This window comes from Notothenia coriiceps, unplaced genomic scaffold, assembly GCF_000735185.1.
Source record: "Notothenia coriiceps isolate Sejong01 unplaced genomic scaffold, NC01 NC01_scaffold00008045, whole genome shotgun sequence".
Classification (NCBI taxonomy): Eukaryota; Metazoa; Chordata; class Actinopteri; order Perciformes; family Nototheniidae; genus Notothenia; species Notothenia coriiceps.
In genome coordinates, this window is record NW_011340746.1 from 45,061 (window position 1) to 66,876 (window position 21,816).

Here is a 21,816-nt window from a genome sequence, read left to right on the forward strand (position 1 = left end):
GGGGGACAACAAGCGTTCAGAGTCATGATTAAGTGTGGTGCTCGAAGGTTGATGCCTTAATGGCATCTTCAGGAGACGGACTCTTAGGCCAAAGCCTCTGGTTCTCTAAGTGTATACCACACTCAGATAATCCATTCTTCTTTCGCTATTAGTCCTTTTACAAGCTTAAAGGACGAGTGGCACATCAATCAGCGTGCTCTGAAGACGAAGTGGTTTGATCATGCTCGGTACTTACTTCTGATCTTCATTCACTTCTTTTTTTGTTCTTTTCAACTTTTTTGTTCTTTCTCGTATTTGCCCGCCTCATACCATATTGAGCGTTGTAATCCTTTAAGACAGGGGCTGAAAGTCAACCCTCACTTTGGGAGGACGTATGTTGCAGAATCTCATTTGGTTGGACGACTCTATCCTCCATGGACACACGATCGGAATGCAAAGCACCAGCCCCATTCAACTCCTCGCACAAAACCCCCTTTCTTCCTTTCTCACTCGTCCTGACCTTGCCCCCACGCTTCACAATCTCCTCAATTACAGTAGGGTGGGAGAGGAGACTGATATCGTGACTTCCGCTCCGCTGCATGTAAAGCATTAGCTGGCCCGTCTTCTTGTACATTCCCCAATGTTATCTGGGTCGACACTATGTTTTCATGTTGTTGAACAAATAATACCTTCGGAGGAAGTCATATTTTACTGTCGGGCAAGACAGCCGCTCTCGGACGGCATGATGTGAGTGGAATGGACATCACGCAAGCAGCCGCAAAGATGACAGCAAGCACAATATGTATCGGACAGGCGACAGCAAACAAAGCCTGAGGATGGATGGAAGGAAGTCCCATTCATGAGCATTAGCCGATCGGCGTATCATGTCATGTCTACTCTCCGATGATGGGTTGATTCTTGTATTTGCAGAGACAGAATGAAACAGTAATAGGATGTTATTTATTTTAAAGCAGCTCATTAGGAACAATTCCTTTCCTTTAATAGAGGTTGAACACATTATCCATGAATCCATTATGCTACTAAGAAAAGGCACCACAGGTAGTTAGGTTGTCCCCCTTTTTGCTAAAAAATCAACTTTAAAAATTGTGTATCACAAATCCAGTTTGTTCTAGGACTGTAAAATGCAAATAAAGCAGTATTTGGTTAAATTTGCATTCATTTGGATTAACGGAAAAATAGTAGAACTTCATAAATATGTATCGATAAGACTACATACTGTAATGAGAATTTTTTTTTTTAATCATCTAAAAAAGCTACTTTTCAAATGCCGGCATGTGAAAAGTTCATGTTTTGTTGTGTAGACAGTGGCTCCGAGGAAAAAAAATCCCAGAAGAATAAACAAACATTGAAGAGAGCACTCAGACTGTGGGGGGGGGAGACTGCAGATTTGATGCACCGTGTTACAGAACTAACAATTTGTGAGATGGACTTCATAGAGCTCACTCGCAACGGAAAACCGCGCAGAGAGTATCTTCGGGTTTCTAATGATGCAGTTTGAGTATCAGTTTGAGACAATCCTTTCTTTTTCTTTCAACTGTAGTAGATGGTTAGCTGCTCAAATCAAATACGCAGTGCTTCCTTTAGTCATTCTGAACAAACTGAAAACAGCAGGTTTGGATTGGTCCCATAATAGAATTTAGATTTCTTTCATCTAATGCATTGTTATTTATTACTCTTCTACTTAGAACTGATCCCAGGGACACTTCTGATAAACAGGCACCTGACTCTCAGTAAATGCAATGTGATCTGTTATATGAAGTATTTTGTTCATAGTAAAAAAAAAATATTATTTTGAATTAGGAAGTCATCTCATCAAATAATGAACAAAGTCTGATCTGATACAATATTCTGTAGACATGAGACAACAGACTATTGTGGTCACTTGTGGAAAATAACACAGTTTTGCTAATTAATCTGACTAATTAAATATGTCTCAAAGGTGTGGGATGTTATTATCCCTGTGCTTTTGTTTGATTATTGGATGTAATAATACTTCGGTGTAAAACTGATGTGGCATTGAGGTCCTCTGTGTGTCTGACAAAGGAAAAAAAAAGATCTTTAATTACCTTTCCGACATACTGCATGTCGGACCCGGTGTACTCCTCCAACAAAAAGAACTGGTTCCACATCCATCCACGTTTGGATCGCCTCAGCGGCACTCCATTGGCGTCTTGACCCGTCAGTCCTGCGGCCCCCTTGTGCCCCCCTGTAGTTCTCCGCAGGGCCCTGAGCCCGTGACCAGGAGAGCTGAGGTGGGCCATAACCCACAGCACCATCAATACGCAAACTCTCCTTCTATCCATGGCCACACCACCACAGCCTTCTTCTCCCCCCTGCAGTGGTCTATGTCCAGTGGTTCTTGGTCAGAGTATCGGATCAGTCCACATGCTGTAATCTATTGAAGCAGAGAAGGCTCCTCTCAGTCACATGGGGCGGAAAAACAGCACCTGGAACATTTACAAAGAAAAACAGAGTGTCAGTATCAGGAGGGGAAGCAGTGGTTCGTTACTGTACTTTCCTAACCTGCACTCAAAAGCAGCTCAGTGTTCCAGGCTTTCTGAAGATGCAGTAAAATTCAGTAAGGACCAAGTCAAGATGGGGAGGGGAAATCAATAGAGATGTATCTATGAAATTGTTAGGGCTAGGTATATAATAAGTTAACCATGAACCAACACTTTAAATAAGAAATAATGCAATCAATTGAATCATCAAATTAAATCAAGCAAAATGTATTTCACTATAAGAAAAAAATGCTTTTCTTTCCCGTCTCCATCTTCTGAGTTCAGACTGTTTCCTAGTTTCTGCAATTACATATTTCCAAAAAATGCTAGGTCTAAGGGGACGAATTACATTTGACTATTACACGAAAAAGCCTTCCTAGAGTAAAACATGTATCAACAAATAAAAATAAATACATACATTGTTTAAAGAATACATCAATAATGGGTTAAATAGACAAATACATGTGGGTAATCATCTCCTGGTGAAAAAGAGGCATGTGACAGATAAAGGCAAAGCTGGAGAGCTGATCTGAAATCTGTATCTCAGTGGTTGACTTTCTGCTGCCACACGTCCACACATTCCCATCCACACCCGCCCTGCTATACATTCATGTGCACACTCGTACTGTATGTTGACTGTCAGTCAAGTGATTGATGGGCAGGCTGAGTACTGCCTAACCTGATAAATATCAGATTAGAAATATTACACATCAATGTATTGGCTTACATCCTGTACAGCACGTGTTGAGCTACTTTATCTGCATTAAGCCCCTGAACCAACATCTAATAGAGTGCAAGGCTCGTGGAGCGGCCTGTTCTATCTTTTTAAACAATCTGCTTGGGCACACTTTGTTATCAAACCCAGCTGAATGCCAATGGAGACCCGGGGCAATGTCAACTCCAGTTTATTACCTTAACATCAGTGTAAAGATAGCGAACAAAATCACTGTTTGCAAACCACAGAGTATAGGGCTCTGATGTGAGCAGTGGAATCTGTCCGCTTTCCGTCCCTCAATCATTTCTCCTTTTCCTTTTGAGCCAATGCAGAACGCGCTGGCTAATATGTGAAGGAAACGGAACAAGAGGAACAGAGCAGGACGGAGGTGGAGGAGAAGGAGGGGTAGGAAGAAAGAGAAAGAAGGCCGTGTATTCTGCTTTTGTTCTCATTATTCCTCGCGGCTGGAAGATATCCAGGCCGCCAGTGTTCCTCGGCTGGGGCTTGGTAGGAGGGTTATCAGTGGGCCCGCTGGGGAGCGTCTGCAACGTTCCTCGGTATCGCACACTCTCAGAAGGCGGGTGGAGGGAGAGGGGGCGTGTGGGGGAGAGGAGGATGCAATCTAGCACCAATGTATGGCAAGTCTTTCCTCGCACAGTATGTCGGGGAATTAGGAAACAATGTTTCTGGACATGAATTAAATACCCTGACCTGCATGCAGAGCCAGACAGACTGAGTGAGGGAAGTGGAGCGAAGAAAGAGGAAAGGTGCAGGAAGGGGAGTAGAAGCAGGAGTCCTGTCACAATACCACAATTTTCTCTTAGATACTAGCGTTAAGTTTAGTATCTGAAAATCGGAGACCACAGAAATAAAGACGAACCGCCAAGCAATGTCACAGAACAACCTTTTTACAAACAGGTGTCTGCCAGCATTGAATGAGAAAGCTTTATAGTAACTTTAGTACGGGGGTATTGATGTCGGCTGGGTGTCTTTGTTGGCTCAAAAAACGAAATACAGAAGCTTCATTTCTCGCCAAGCTGTTTGCGGGAGGGTTCAGTTCAAAACACAATAAAGAGTTCGATAAATGTGTCCGCCTTTAGCTATGTGGCTCTGTCTGTTCAACTGGCACCGTTTCATGGCGACTGTTTTCTTTGACTACAAGACCATCCCTAAGTGCACCAAGTCCAACTTCATGTAATGATGCTTGCAAACCGCTCCTCACAATGCGGCAGTTTGCAGGCCTCACACAGCTGGTGGAAAGGTGAAATCAAAGAGCAATGTTTGATAGACATTGTTTACTATTGTACAAGTTCTGAGTCGAGTGCTGACAGTCCTAACTACCTCTGTAGTTTCGCAACTGGTTGTGGTTCAAGTTGCTCCTAAGTCAACAACATCAATGCTGCTTTTGTATCGAGAGTGGATGATTGCACGTCTGCTTGGAAAGACTTTGTAGATTCTGGGCCAAACCTGTCCACGTCAAACTGCCTCAATGCACTTCGTCTATTCTTTAAACAAATTCCAATCGCAGTGTTTGTTTATGCCCTCTAGATGTGACGGCCAGGTAGAAATTCACAACACGCAAAGTTCTTGAAATCAGATGTAGTTACCGTGACAACACTACGGGGCAAACGGGGAGAGAGGGAGTGAAGGAGAGGTAGAAACGTCCTGTCAGAGCAGCGTCAGCAGTCAGGCTGGGAGACTGGCCCATCCATTACGCTACCTGTCTTCCAGAGGCAGCCAAGGCATGCCCTGCTTTCCCCTTATGAGGCACATTGTGAGCGGTTGAAGCTGAGGGTTAGGTCCCATCTTTCTCTTTTACCTCATGCGTTGCAGTTTATAGCGCGCGCCCCCCCCTCTCGTCGCCACATCCCATCCCCATCCCCCTGCCCCTGCCTACTTTGCTTGCATAGGCCTGAGCTGATATGCATTATCATTGGGCTTTTTGCTGAAAGCCAGTCACTTTGCATGTGTCCTCTGCCTGGCTCAGCAAGTGGGGGGGAAAGACTCCCGGGTCAACAGTGCGTGTGCTGATGGAGGCAGGTGAAAGTGAGATGGACTGTCAGGCTTCTTAATAATGCCTGTGGAGAAATAGTCTCTTTTAGACCACCACTCTCCACTTTCGCTAAGCCACAACTCTCATGGCAGAAGCTCTGTTTCCTATCCAAATCTGCTACATGACTGGATGCTTTTTTCCTGCTCTCGCTCTCTAGTTTTCCCTTTTTTCCTTCTCCTCCCTCAACTCCCAGTGCACTCGACTTTATGAATTTACTTAATTGACGCTGGTGAGAGCATGTGGGACTTTGAGCTATTGATTTGCTGTAGGCTTCGGCGCAGTTGGAAATACCAGTCGGTCTCTTGGGTGGACTCATGAAGCTTTCTACCTCGAGTCCCCCAGCAGTTGGGAAGTCGGCCTTTTCAATAGATTTCTTCATAATGTCACTGTGGAAAGCTAATGCTTTCACTGTATGGAAGGCTTTGCCGTCCCTAAGGAGTGCTCGCCCCTTGACCACATTTGTCATACCCTGGAAGCCATATTGTACAGCCTCCTGCCCTGATAATGCTCTTGACATGGACCACGAGTATGTCAGCTAAAGCTTTATTTTGCTACGTCAAAAAATGTCACATTGGGTTAAGAATGTTATGCTGCCACATGTAGCCCATTGGCTACGACAAAATGCCTGCCTATTTATATTTGTGATGTATGAGAGTGAAGTCGGAAGAAAGACAGAGCGAGGATTTCCAATTTTTTAGGACTTTGATCTATTTTGTAGTGCTCGTGTACGCTTTCCATGGCAAAATGTGTATCACCTAAATTAATGATAACAATAAATACTTAGAAACAGTGGTTAGGTGACAGAAGGTCATGAAACACGAGCAGTCAACATTGCATTGGAGAAGAAACATAATCTGTTAGGCATCCATGACAGTTCATAGACTGAAGCCCTGGTTCAACTTTGACCTTTGTAATTACTGCAGTTAATGGCAAAGTTGTATTACTGATTATTATTGACATTTCTGCATTGGCATTCTGTTCCTTTGAATACACCTTGCAAAGTCAGTCGTGGTGGTGCCGTGATGTTACTTAAACCAATGGAACATAACCACCAACCATACACCTATAAACCTGAATGTTCCTTTAAAGAAATAGAAACAAGAGTAAAACGATTTGTAAAGAAGGTGACATGGAAAAGTGATTGCGTTTCTGTCGCAGAGCCATCTTCCATGTATCCCTGTCGCTGGAGGGGATTTTTGAAAAGGAGCCACAGGTCTTGTCAGTCCCTGTTCACTTTCTCAGGGAGCACCATCGTCATAATGAAGGTGTGTAATAGAACATGACACCATAATTATATTCTCCCAGTTAAGAGGCAGTGTTTACAACAAGCACAAGGCTGCCTTTATTTTCTCCCTCTTTACACACACGCTCACTCTCTCTTTGTCTCGCTCTCTCGCCTGCCCCGTCTTCGCTTCATATCATGTGCCATTTAATTGCATTAAAAAAAAGTGCTTGATGAAAAAATGAAAAAAGTAAATTGCTTTAAATTGCCTGTCACAGATTGTGTGGAGTCGCCCATCGAGCAATGATACTGCATTGTGCTTGGCTCCTGGGTAAGCAAGATTAATGTGTATGCTGCCAATATTCAAATGCCCCATGATTATACGCTCAAATAATTGCTTGGGATAACATTTTGAATCTGGACAATTAGCTATTAAATGTATCTATTGGTTTTATCGAACACAGGGCCACGAAGATAGAGCCAGGCGTGCAGAGAGTCACACAAATGCATTTGTCAATACATATCGGATCTGGCCAGCTAATGGCCTCTCCAGTGCACATGTGCTGTTACAAAATAGGCCTGGGTGCTATTTTAGCCTAATCTAGACTTGGGAGTGACCTCTCGGAGTAGGCCTACATCTGTCCTCTCCCCCCTTTCTACCCCCCCCTCTTCTCTTTCTGTTTTTATTTTCTTTTCCCTAACGAGAGATATGAGCGACACGGCAAAGCACCCTATCGCGCCCGTTGAGCCAAAGACTTCCACAGCAACCCAGAAAGAGCCCCGGGGGTGCAATTAAAAGTGAGAGAAGAGAATGTCAGCCAGGGGGACGAGCAACGGAGAAGAGTGGGAGCGAGATAGGGAAAGGAGATGGGGGGGGGGGGGGGAGGTTGGGCACTGGTGCCACAGGTAACGTTGTCATGTTACAATCCACAGAGGAGACCCTTAAAGGCTGCTAATGTGCGGAGGTGTCAGCAGCAGGTTGTTCAAGCATATCTACTCTCGTTGTCTTCCTCATTTCCTCCCCTACCTCACCCCCTTTCTCCACCTCGCCTCAGTTTGTGAGGAGAGCTCAGCCTCAGAGAAGGTGTCATTCACAACTCATGTTATGCCGCTCGCTGTAGAAATGTACAGCTAAATCCCAAGTGCAAAACACTATGCTCGACCCAAATCTGGGGCTCTCCATTTGTCTGGTTGCCCATGTGGGTTAGTGGTTCACAACAGAGTTCCCTGATGGCTAATAAACCAAAAAGTGGGTCGCTGGATGAACTTTTGCTCTCCAAACAAACCGTGTGTGTCCCTTGTCTTTGCAGCAAAATGGATACAGATGCGACCAAACAGAATTCTGTCAATATGTATTGATGTTTTGTTCAGCTGAGAAACAGCGTCTAGACATACTGCCGCATTGTCTTGAAAATAACTTCCACCCACTCTAATGTGACATACACAAACACACGCCTCACAGATTAAAGCGCGGAAATTGATCACTAAAAAGGAGATTTCAGACAGATGGGGCCTATTACAACAAAGGAAGATGAAAAACATCTACGGATTGAGGAGGGCAAAATCATCTTCATAAAACGCATGCAAATAAACAGCTGGAAATCCCCAGTCAAATTGGAATGCAAAGCTGAAGCGAATTCCTCACTGAATGTCAGCACTGTACTGCAAAACACCAGAGTCCTCTAGTCCAAATTAGGATTCAACCTACAACACTGGAATAGCATCAAGATTTAGTTAACGGTTCTGTAAGTCCCCCTTTCTGCTTCTAAATAGCACATTAACTTTCTCAATGTGTTGCCAACATTTCAATTTATTCTAAACAAAAAGGACATTTTCAAATGTTAATCTGCACATTACTTAGGAAAAATTGAAAAATAAACAACAAATAAGGCTTTGGTACATAACCCTCAAATTGTGGTCATCAATTTCCTGATCATACATGACATGCAGGTATGTGCGACTTTGCCTTTGACTGAATCCAAACAAATTAGCTCCAACTATCCCTGTCAGAGGCGGGGGTGTGCCCACAACATTCATCCCGCTGCACCGCTCCAGAGCTCACTGCAAACACATTACCTTGCCTGGCTGCCCAAATGCATACCAAATAACCCATATAAATCATACAATCTGGGCCAAGTCAATGAGAGCCCCCTATTTTCCCTGTTTTCTAGTTATTTCCACCGTGCCATCGTTCAGCAGAGCCTGCATCACTCAGTCCGAGGCTCTCACAATCGTTGTCTGAGTGGCCCAGTTTAGAACCCACCGAGGGCTCCTGAAGTAACCCTTCCTCTAGTGCACTTGATTTTACGTCTCCACAGTCTGGACTAAATTGTGGGTTGCCAGCTCTCCAAACAGAGCTCTGTTTTAAAGCTCACCCCCTTTTTCTTTCTCCCTGTTGTCACTTTGACAAAAAACAAAGATGGGATTCTATGAACTCGCACCAGTGTTTATCTCTGTTTACCACCGAGCGAGGCGAAAGTTGAAGAGGATCCCCTCAGCAGATTATTTTAAAGGGTCCCTCTTCTGTGAAGTCACTCCAGATTCTCTTAGTATATTAGGGAAGCATCATTTTGTTCCAACTCTAGTGCCAAATAATGACTTTCAGCCCTGAAATATGGCTCTGAACTGTGTCATCATAAACAACAGACTCTCACTTTTTAGCGTGCAGTTTCTGATTCCACTCCTCCGAATTAATTGGCTAAATGGGAGCTTAAAGTCATTATCTCCCCTCGCCAGTTCTCCAATCCCGCGCTGGGGGCTAATAAATGGAGGTTTGATTTTGCTAAATGTCCTTTTGCGAAGATTAATAACGCCTAGTGCGCCGGTAGAAAACAGATGTGGTCATCCTCGCTCGACAGCAGAACAAATGGGCACGAGACGTCCTCGCACATAAAGAGCAAAGAAATAATAGCTTAATGGCATTCATCCGGTGACACGTTAGCAGATGAGACATCCTCGGTTGTTTGCTTTCCTGTGTGTTCACCAGAGCACATGTTTTGTCACCAGCGGCCGTGTGGTCTTACACAGCTTTTATTCTGAGGGATTGACAATGAGAGAGGGAGGGAAGGGAGGATGGGGGGGAGTCTCAGTGGAGGGACTGGCGGCTTCCTGCTTTCCCCACTGAGGCCTTTGTGGTAACACACTGGTGGTTATGGGAGCCTCCGTCTCTATGCAAATCAATGTTTGCCTCCCAAGTGTTTGTGTGTGTGCCATGTGCAGTGAAGCACAAGTGTCAGCTTCTTTACATTTAGCCTTGAACACTGGAGCAAAAGGCCATCGACAGGAATAATATTCACATTCAATTAAATCATTAAAAGCTATTATTCTGGATGAAAAACTTTCCTCTGTAATACTGCCTTACCATGATATTAGATCACGTCACAGCTGTTGTTTTTAAACGAATAGCGCGTCTCTGGAAGCAGATGCATTGATTGGGCTACACAAAGGTCAAACTTGGCGCAGTGAATTGAAAATCGGTGAAGGAGTTGTGTTCCCACGTTTGTCTCAGTCTCCCCGTTGTGACAATTACTTGAGAGGGAACTACGTGGAGAAACATTTCCATTCAAGCATATATCGACTGTAACAACGGGTCAGTAACAAGACAGCTACAAACACAATTGTCAAACCAACACTAAATAATACATGGAGCTAAAACAAAGACATCACACACCTAAAATATGGCCCTAATAAAAGGCGAAATGTGTCTCCACCTCGACTAAGAGTAATGACCTTTCCTGGACGCCCACCATAAAACAACACAGTGACACTTTGGAGCAACCGTTTTTACATTATTAATACCAGAGGCTTCAAACACACTCATAAGCTATGACGCTCACTGATCCTATGGCTTTTGACTGTTCTTAAATTGGACAAAATTCTCTCAAACTGCACCCAACTAAAACCACTGAGGCATTCGAGTGTTGAGAAAGCCATTTGTCACAGGCAGGACTTCTGCCAGGGTATCAGCCCAGCCTTGGGATAAAAACAAATGAAAGTAATACGCATTGTATAAATACGATTCAATAATAAGCCACACAATTTGTGATGGCATCCGAATTTGAATGCCTTGTATAAATACATATTTTGTTAGCGATGCTCCTCAAGAAATGAAAAGGGGATGTTTTCTGGCTTTTCATTTGTTGCCGTGCATTTTGAATGAATCCTGCAGTATTGCTGCTTAAAAGAGGGCACAATTCTCAATCCAATCACGTCAAAAACAGATTCAAGCGTCCTCTGAGATGAACAACAGACGGCCATGATCTCCTCTGACCTTAACTGTGACTCATGTTTATTTACCTCGGCTAGTTACCGCTGAGGGACGGCGGCCTCATCATTGGAATGAGCGCTGTGATGGGTCGCTTTTTTTTTATTGCCACTCCTGGGAACTCTAATGAACAAAGAAGCCTGATTGATCCAAGTTAGCATTTGATTCCCGAGCCCTGCCGAGACGCACGATTCAATATGCTGGCATGCCACTGGAGCACCCCTTGAACTTTGCTGTACACACATCCTTAATCACACTCACCTTTTCTCGTGGCTGGTGTGACTTCCAGCTTATTTGTAATTACCAAGCTCCTCGGGGGGGTTGGCTGAACAACAGGCCCCGGCCATAGGTCACGGAGAGACACTGTAGCCGGCCATATGGGCTCCGGGCCCAGGGGCAGAGAGTGGGTGGACGGCGACGTTGGCACCAGCAAGTTACCAGAATGGTCGGAGCAAGAGATTGAATTATTCGGAGACAGGAGACAGCCTTATCGAGCAGCGGCCACATTGCACTGACGTTTTCACCCCAGTTTCTATTTCCCATTTCACACTTGGACTATTGCCAGATAGGATATGTTCAGGCACCTCGTTTTACCCCCAGATTCAAAACCAGCAGTCAAAAGGGGATATATTGAATTATCTATCTCCACCTGTGACACCTTCCCCTCTATCCCTAAACCCCCTTTTCCTCCCCCCAACAGCATTGCAGATAAACAATCAATACTGCAATAACGTGACCACGCTGGGCACCAGGAGTTAAAAAGGCAGACGAGGAAAATAATTCAACCCAATGTCATGGGCGGACTTCAAGAAACTAATCTCGCTCATGAACTCATATGTATTGAAAATTCAAGCCACTTCTTTCATTATCCTCCGCCATCATTTCTTTGTGTTTTGAGGTCACTTGATACATTTCTTTTCCTTCCTCTCCTCAGTGGTCACAGAATGAAACCCCACTGCATTAAATAAGTAATACCCTACTTTATAGCAAAGGTGACCATGGATATTGGAGAGCAGGGACCCATACGATCGATTTGGAGCGAGGAATGAACATTTTAACATGATTCCAAGCCTGGCATTTTAACTCAGGGGTATTGGACCCTCTCTTTAATGACTGCTTTCCAAAGCAACTCATGACTCCATTTCAAAAATCTGATGACGACTTTATTTAAGGGAAGGCCAGTGAGAGAGGCAAGCCACGGTGACCTGCTGGTGGCTGTGTGGTCCTATTCCTCTGTGCAAAGCTTGTGTGCAACACATTTGCATCTACATTCCCAACGCTGCCATTGAAAAGAAGAAGGCTTTTTGTCCAGAGCCTCTGTGAAAAAATGAAAACAAAGGCGTTCTTATGAGGAGCCCCAACAAACACTCCCTGCCTCTCCCTCTCCCAGGCTAGAATTAAATACTCCTCATTCCTCCTCATTCATTAGCCCCCGCGCCCACAGCCCTAATACCATACGGGGGTATAAAAAACACCTCGCACACACACACTAAAATAAAGGAGTTGGACTTGGCTGAATGGTTGCAGAGACTGTTTACTAATACTGCTGCTCATTCTGCTTTATTACAGAGTGCCAGGCTTTCCATTACTGCAAAGGGAGAGAGGGGGAGTCGGGGAGGAGGGAGCAGACAGAACAAAAAAAAAAAGAGAGTGCGGGAGAGATACTGCCAATGTCAGATTAAAAGAAGAAGAAGGAAAAAAAAGAATGGCTCAGGTGATTTACACCTTCATTACTCTCCCCTAACTCTTCTTATTGGAAATCATGATGCTGCTTTATGAGCTGAATCCTCTATTACGACAAGGCCGGGAAGACGGTGCTTTAGTCCATAAAGCAGCCGTACAGTAACCGCCACCCGGCAGCACCCCATCCACCCATCCTACCACCCAGCTGCCAGCAGGGAAGGGAAGCAAGACAGAGACCCAGCCGCTGTTGAAATGTGTTCCAGTGCACACACCCCAGGTTTCGCTCGTTTGCTTGATCACTGTCCCTTCCCTTTGCCCTCGTGACTGTTGTCAACACATCCAGAACTCTCTGAGCCAGATGTCCGCGGCTACTTTGGGAGAGGAACTCACAGCAAGTGTTTAGTGTGAAGCGAGCGGTGCCATATTTAAGTCAACAAAGACTGAAGGCAGTGGAGGAGTGTGTTTATCACTTCCCCACCACCCTGCGATGAGGTGCTACGGATGGGCTTACTCTGAGAGATTTGTGTATTTAGATAGAAATGTATTTTTTACTCTTTTATTTATGGAACCAAGGGGAGGTCTTCAGAGCATGCTTGCACTTTTGCTCGCGATGATTACATTCTGTGTGTGAGTGGAGAGCAGGTCCAAGAAGAAATGGTTGAGGAGGATGGGTGCAGGACCTAATAAATCAGCTAGATAGGTTGAGGCTCGGAGGTGAGTGCGGGTGTCAGTGGGCTGATGTAAACATGGTGCGGGTGCATAAGACACACTGGATGGAGGTTTGTTATGTGTATGTAACACGCTGCTCTGACCTGGCCTGTCCTGTCTGACTCCCATCTGGAACAGGGTTGACAGAAAAGTTGACAGATGCTTCACCAATGTCCATTATTTATGAGACTGAGGAGGATCCACACCGCATTTCACAACTGTCTGCTCCTGCTACTGTAGGTCGGCTTCTGGCATTGTATTCTGTGGGTGTCCGTGCACACACATGAGCACACATATAGGATTATCCCTGTGTTTCTGATGGAAGCTGATAGGTGAGTAGCTGAATGTCTACTTCCTGGCACATTTTCCCAAATTCACAAGTGCAAGCTTATATATTTGTGTTTCATTCTAGACCCAAGTCACCACTCCAACTACCTCTGCGCGTCTAACCTATGACCTCTGGAGAGTCATTAAATCCACACCGGGCCGTACACCAGTAGACTCCATCTCTCTTAAAACCCACTCAAAGGCTTAGAGCTGGGAGGCCCGACCATCAGATTGAATTAAAGCTTTGATTAATTGAATCCAGTGGTGAGTACCTTGAGTGACTGATGTCTCGTAGGACCAAAGGTCTAGACACAATGCTTCAGAATAAAGCTATAGTCACTTCTTCAGTGACATCACAGGCAGTGTTAGTGTGCCTCAGGCATGGATGGTTGCCTCTAATATTATTGCTTGGAGCGCTTCTCTAAGCCCCGTTCTACCGGCAGCACCGCTGCTGCTGCTAAGCATGCCAATGTTAATAAGAGGCACAACATAATTAATACAAATGGAATGTTTAATGCAATTTTTACATTTCAAAGAAGTTCCCGAGGCATCTTTCCAAGCAATGAATTCAACTGTCTCGCATTGTCCTCAGGCAAACAATAACCCAAGTTTGGCATTACCTTCATTAGATCAAACTCAATTATTGCAGAGTGCTTGCAGCTCCTTCTGCACAGGGTGGACTCTGAGGCTGCCTGTTTTGGAAACTTGAAGGTCCTATGGCAGGTCCTGCCCCATTTGTCTTTGATGGACAGCGGCATGAAACAGTAATTGGAGGCCTGCGAGACCCGTACACATGCGTTTGTCAGTTATTCATGTCAAAGCACAGTGTTCAGCTGTTGGGGTTCTCAAAGAATGACCTTTTCTCAAAGAGGACAGGTTTCCCCTACTGTCTGAGAGATGCCCTGGGTAATATCCAGCCCAAAACAATACCGCGCTGTTATTACTCTGTGTCCCGTGTTGCTGCAGAAAGCTTGTATTGTGTCCTTCCCTGAGGAATATACAGCCCCAGAATGCTACGCACGCTTTGATTCGGCAGGTAGTTTGTGCGGGAGGTCTTTCTATTCCTCTCGTTCACAGGGAACCATCCTAATGTTTTGAAAAGTAGCAGAACAATGGCAGGAACCTCTCTTTTTCCCTCTGGGGATTGAAAGCAAATAGGACCTTTTGCCGATGTGTTTGTCTGTTCATTTACAGCACCTTAGAATACAGCTTGCACGTTGTACCTGCGCCAAATGAAAGAAAAAGAAAAGCTCACAAAGGCATTCTGCAGGACAATAGCACAGCCGAGGAAACGGGTACACAATGGATTCCAGATATCATTCACGGCATAGACAGGAGACCATTATCCACATAAGGAGGGGCCCGTCTGAAGGTGACAGGTTTGGGGGACGGAGGAATTGTGCTCACAACGCTGCCACCAAGACAACCGTCTCCCAGAAGTCTAAACTATAAGGACAGGTTTTTTTTGCAGCGCCAATGCCCGCTGGGTTGAGGTGTTACACGTCATCTGCAATAACCTGGATCATTACTCCTGGAGGCTGTTAGAGGGGAAAATCACGTCACTCTGCTTTCACCGCTGCCAACAAAAATTGACACGCTAAAAGTCACACAAAGACCTGCCGTGCCCCGGCGCTCACACTTGCAAAAACACACACACACACACATGTAATTACACACCTGCAATCTATCACATACTGTACTGTCGGTGATGTCTGGGGGGTTAACACACCGAGTGGCATCGCGGCCGTGTCCCACCAGCAGCCTGTGTCGCCTGGAGCTGACAGCTCTCACTGCGGGGGTAAAGTAAGCATCATTATCGCCTTCTTTCGCCACACCTCTCTCTAGTTGGAACAAACATTACACTCTTTTTTTTTTTTTTTAACTCTCTCTTGTGTTGTCAAAAACCCATCCCTTTCTCCACATTGTATTCCAGTCAGGCGCTAATGCTCATTGTCCTGTGGCTGGACTCTCTGATCCCCTATTACCCTCTCGTCATCCGACAGTCAATATTATCCTCCTTTCCTCACGTATCTTCCCCTCTCATTCCCTTTGCTTTCACCAAAGTCTCAAAAGTCAGACAGACAATGCTGCCCCTGTCCATCCACCCCCTCCAATCCTTCATGCACTTGCTCGTCTTCCATACACTTATTAACTGGCTGTCATGTTCAGCAGCCTTCCCCCAGACAGTGTTTAGCGTTCCTCAGTCCACTTACTGTGGGCTTTGCAAAGACAGGGATCCAACTAGAGAGGAAAGGCAGGACCTGCGGACATGATCTGTCTGCTGCACTCACTCACACTCTTCTACACTAGCTACCTCAAACCATGACTGAAACACACACAAGTCATAAAGGACACTATCTTATCCCTTTCCAAAACATCTATATTGCCAGAAAAGTTGAAGAGGAATAACTTGTATCTTCTAAAGGATAAAGTGTAAATATATTCAGGATGGGAGGAGGACATTTCGACAGAATACCACAATCAAAAAGAATAGAAAAAGCTCATTTTTGATGATAGTATTAATTCATTAATTAATCAAATGCATATCTTTCAAGTTTGTATAAATCAATAGTTATATAAACTTCATTATTTTAGAGACTCCCCCACTCTCAAGTCATGATTAGTACGGAAGAGGATTAGTGCCACATGATTATTTTTTTTGGGAGGATTTGAAAAAGTTCTGACTTTAATCTCAGAACAAAAAAACATTTTTTTTTGGGAGAAAAAAGTCAGAATTCTGATTTATGTCTCAGAAAAAAAAAAAAAATTGTTTTCAAAACCTCCCAATTTTTTTTTTAATGTGGCCCTAATCCTCTTCCGTAGATTAGCAAATTGTCTCTTACAATAACTTTAATTTCTGGTAAAGTGCATTACTCATGTTGCATAGGTGGTACATTTTGTAGCTCTGTTAAGGAAGTTGCATCGTCACCTCTGTAAATTAATCTGTAAATCAGCAGGGTGTCTGCAAAGCTCATGAGCAAATGTCCATGAAATTTGGTGCAGGGAGATCAGCCGCCAGCCAAGGACCAGTTGATTAGATTTTGATAGTGATCAGTGATTTCCACTATTATATGATTATTGTTCCCACCGCCCACATATTGGATATAGAGATTTAATTCTAAATCCAATCCAAACCTTAACAGTACCCTCGCAGGGTCAGTAAATCGATTTCACCTCGCATTTAAGAAAGAGGAAACGTCCTTGAAGGTAGATTCCTTCTCGTTTTTGCTCATATTGTAGATGACACCGAAAACAGAATCCAACTGCTGACAGGCTGAACTCGTCATTGTGTGGTAGCTACAACACTGCATTTGTCATCTGCCCCTTCAATCTGCACCCTCCCCTTCCCGGGGCAAATGGTGTAAGAAATGAGACGTAGCTAGTGTATATACTTTCATGGCCCCGCTTTACCAGTGTCATTTCAGAAATTCAGAAATTGTGCCATGGTCTACAGGGCTTTGTTGTAAATCACTATCTCCCACTGTCAGACTGCAGTCTGCTGTACACTGAGGACGCCTGGCTTTCTGCTGCCTCCTGGGTGACTAATATATCTTGTTAAATTGTGCTGAGAAGCGTGCGGAGAACTGTACACCTTGCCTCTTTCTACTGTGTTTGTTTGCTTGCATTTGTGCCTGTGTGTTGTTTGTGTGTGCTTAATTCAAAATGTGTATGTTATCCAATGTGTGTGTCTACATTTCTGCGACGGAATAGGTAGGGATGTTACTTTTTGCCAATGTGTTCACTAAACTCCACAAGTCTGTCAGGCTTTGTTGGTAATTCAGTTAGATTGCTATTCGGCCAGCTTCCCCTCACCATCACTACAGTATCGGAGTTGTGAAGCTATCTCTCAACCACTTCATAATTAGAACAGCCGTGGAGCCAAGCCACAGTTTGAGGGGGAAGAGGGAGAAAAAAAAGCTGTTGGCACACTACATTATTCAACATTGGCAGCAATTTACTCTGTCTCCCACCCCAAAGACATGAAACTAAGTGATTTCATAGTCACATCCATCCTAGTGTGCCATACTGTATGAAGCCGGACTATTCTCTTATCAGCCACTCTCTAAGTATGCACTGTATACTATCAGCTTCATCTACAGTATACATTCCCACCGCACACACACACCATATCCCAGTCCTACCACTTTCAAAATAGATTTATGAGTATATCTCTGTGTAATTGGTGTTCTGCTGCACAAAGCATGAAGAGATAATTAGCCATTGTTAAGTGAGGTGTAAATGGTCTGATCCATGTGTATTTACCTTCTCAGCACACAGTGAGAAAAACAGGTCTTTTCTGGGATTTAGGCAGACAGACAGCGACGTTGTACTCTCCAGGCCTCCGTCCAGCTCTCAAATCCCTTGAGCTGAAACCTGTCGAGAAACATCCTCGCTGTGGCTTAACCGTATCCCGTCTAATTCTAGCGTCTTTTTTTGTCGTAGCAAATTCAATTTGAGACTAAGGTCGACCTTCAGGAGAAGGTGACTCCGGCTCCTGCAAAGAGTTTATTAAAGTAAAAACAGACGTCACGGTCTCTTGCCTCTGTGGTTTGGTGGGTGAGAAATACGTCTTTTAGGTTTCTTTGAATTTGCGGTTGTGACTGCTCTGTAAATAGGTGTCTCTGAAGGGAATCTGTCTCATTACAAGGAGCAGTTATTAAGTTGCCTTTGTGCCTGCAGGAGATTTGCTCTGATGGTCACAAGACACAGCGAGAAATAGACGCGATGTCTCTGTGAAGGAAAAAGTCAAAATTCTTCACAAACTGGCCAGGCAAAGTCTGTCCTATACAGCAGAGCTATTGTTCTAGAGAAAGAAAAGAAAAGAAAAAGGGAAGAAGAGAAGCCCTGTTGGCTGGCAACTCCAGATAAATACTTGGCACAGGAAGAATCTTAGGAGGAATCCCTTAGCACTCGCAGTACAAACAACGTCATGATTTATTATCACATCATACAGACCGTGACTAATGCACTCAAACAATCAAGGTGCATCTAGTGAACTACAATGCCCAGGGGTGCTCTCTGCAACAGACTTCAAACATTTGTAAGCGCAACACACACATATTAGGAGCCACTTGCGGTACATATGGGCTCAACAAATGTCCACAAGTAACCAAGCACAGAGGAGGAGAAGTGCTGCATGTAGGCATTCCCATAGGGGATCAGAGTTTGCTCCAGCAGTATACTGGAATATGATTTGATTAGCTCCAGATGCTGCAGAAGAGAGGACCAGAAACGCTCAATATTATGAGCAGGACACATCAGAATGATGTCGCCCATCTGGAGCACAAATAATGTAATCAACTCGGGTCACCGGTCATCGTGGTCTGGCCTCGGGTAAACCCGCCATCCCGTGACGTCACAGGGCCAGACAGGGCAGATTGAAGCTTTTCTGGAGTATCCCCTAAGCTGCTGCACATGACCCGGGGGGGAGAGATATTTTTGGGGAAAGATGAAATATGAGGGAGTGTCTCTTGTTATCTCGGGTTTAAGAAATGCAGATGGCTCTTATGTGTCTATTCCCCTGCCTGTCATGTCTGTTCCGCACTTTGAATGTCTTCAAACCAAGTGCTCACACATCTCTGACCCATACTGACCATAAGCACATATACAGTACACTGCTGTAGGCTACTATTTGCCCCCCCCACCCCACACACACACACACACACACACACACACACACACACACACACACACACACACACACACACACACACAGGAACTGTATTTGCAGAACCTTTAAATATTCAGTACCTGCCGTGTTTTCTGTATGACTTTGATCAGCCACAGATTCTACTCTGTCCCTTTCATCTCTGAACTTCAAACCAGCGTGTGAAAAACCTGGACCACAAAACCTGTTCTGGTTCAGACAATCTCTGTTCACCAGGCTGCTCTCTGCTTTCTAAAAAAACAAGCAGGAAGTTGTTCCAATAGAAAAAGAAAAGAAGACAATGCAATGTAGTTAACCTATACTCTTCACAAATGTAGTTTCCTTTGCACAGCCAGCATGAATCTCTCTCTTGTTTGTTATTCAAAAAGTATGTGAGCAGAGCAGTGATTATTGCGGAATATTCCCCAGATAGCTTGAAAACACCCCTAAACAACTTCTTGGCCGCCTTCAGGCATATTACCTCAGGCTTACATTGAGCCAGCGCAATAACAACCATGGAGCAATCTGCAGGCAACAGGAAGGACACAACTTTTTCACGAGCACTAAATTCAATTTTCAGGCTTGCATAAGTCCTGTTAGATCCACCACACCTCTTTATCCTCCTCTGTCAATACCTGCAACTTTTGAGTAAAGAAGGCGAGTTAATTCTTTTATAGCCCTGCCTGCATTATTCAGCAAGTCCATTAAATATTCACAACCACATCACTGATATCATCTTGTAGTCAATAAGCTAGAGGACATGTTGTTTTGAGAAAACTTGAGTAAACTCCAGGAGTGTTCCCCTCACATCCATACCAAAAATAATCAAGGCCTTTCAGTCGATCAGAAAGCAGAATAAAAGGCATCACAGAACGACTGCAGGCAACCACAGATAGACAGGCATCCGCCTTTATCAGAGCCTGCTGTCCCACCTGCATCGATTGGCATCCCGTTGATTTGCTACTGGCTGCAGCAAGATCATCGGAGGAGAGGGAGGTGGGGCAAAAAAACATCCACCGATAGATTTAAGCGTATTTTTTTTCAAAAGGGCCTGAAGTTTCATGTGTGACAAAATAAGGCAAAGGTGCGTTTAGAGCCCAGGCCCGCATGCTCGCATCACTTCTGCGCGACGGGGCAAACACACCGCCTCTGTACCGGAGGGGCACGTTCCGCCTCGGTATACATGCAGGAGAATTACGCACAGAGCCATTTAACAACATGTAAAAAGTTGATTGCAATTCATTGACCACCGCTTTAAGTTCGGTAAATACAACTTCCGATTGGAACTCATTTAAAATTCAAAGCCCGCAGCTATTCCAATAATTACTATTATGGATTTTGCTCCACTGGCGATTTCATTAGAATAAACACACGGGGAGATCTTAAAAGGAGCCGTTTCGTGTAGGTCATTCGCAGCCTATAATAACCCGACTCAAAAACGCTACAGAAGAAGTCACAAAAGCGACATTTTGCACAGAAGTTGTAAGCAAAGACCCGCTCACCTGATAATGAAGTTTATTCTAAGAAGGAATTGTTTCCCTGGGATGCGAATGCGCGCGTCGGAGCCAAGTGTATCCGTTCACTGCAGCTTTTGTTGCCCGTTGTTCCACCTCAACTGCGCGTCTCAGTCGCGCTGCATCACTTCTCGCTGTGGATGTCAGGGAGGCTGAAAGGCTGAGGGGACTCAACCCTCCCATTGGCTGCCATTCACCAGTCCCCAGCAGAACACGGCGCAGGAAGAAAAAAAAAAAAGAGAGAAGGGGAGGAAAATAAGGAGAGGAGGAGAAAAAAAAATCACACGACCGACAAAAACAAAAGGAAGATAGAAGAAGAATGGGATTAGTGTTCCAGCGGGGCTGCGTTTCAACTGCCGTGCGATGTTCAAGTTTAATAATGCGAGTCAAGTGTTTGTGTGCATCCGCTTTCTTGACATTTGCATAATCCCTGATTAATAGTTGCAATGTCAGAGGTTGAGTGTGGGTTTGAATTAATCAATACATGGCTATTTCATGAGGCTGCAGTTAGACTCCCTGCTTCCGTTAAAACCCTGGAAGCCGTGGATCGGGGACAATGGCCACTTACATTTGGGAGGCTGTTTGAAGTAAAACCATAAATACACCGGCAACATCATGCCAGGGAAAAGTAGCATGTGTTTTAGTCCATTTTTCTACTGATGCCTCATGATAATGTATTCACAAGACACTTTCTAGTAACATATTATATTTTTCAAACTGATGTAGGCTATCTGTATTTCAAGTCGAACTACATGAAATCCACATATTCTCCTTCCTCCTGTTGTGATACTGTATGACTTATACTACTGCAACTACTTTCTATATTATATTATTGTTATAGGACCAAATAAAATACTCAATTGCCCCTTTATTAGGTAGACATAGCTAAAACTACTGCAGTGAAAACAGCCATGATATGTCTACAGATGCTATTTTACAGTAATTAAGTACATCACATTGAATTTCAACTTAGTTACTTCCCTGTAGCTGAAGATACTTTCTCAGGCATTGATTTTAGGATGGGTGATACAGTTGTGATTTGCAAGTGAACCCTTCAATGCCTTGCAAGTGAATTAATCTGTGCTACATGGTGCATTGATGTTTGGAGCCTTTAATGGTGTCAGATTCTGTTTGGAGAAGGTATAGAGGGAACCTGATTACTGAACCAAGCCTGTAAACGCT

General features: G+C 44.4%; 1 protein-coding gene across 1 annotated transcript in view; it reads right to left on the minus strand.

The window, feature by feature from the left end:
• Window positions 1–20,852, minus strand: part of LOC104944389 (cadherin-9-like) — a gene marked incomplete at its 3' end in the record, with an annotated part of 39,851 nt that extends 18,999 nt beyond the window's left edge. Inside the window, exons 1-2 of the mRNA XM_010769913.1 lie at window positions 20,623–20,852; window positions 2,067–2,447 (exon numbers count right to left, since the gene is read on the minus strand). Of these exons, the coding sequence (XP_010768215.1) occupies window positions 2,067–2,303 (237 nt within the window). The remainder of the gene's footprint in view (window positions 1–2,066; window positions 2,448–20,622) is intronic.
• Between the last annotated feature and the right edge of the window lie 964 nt (window positions 20,853–21,816).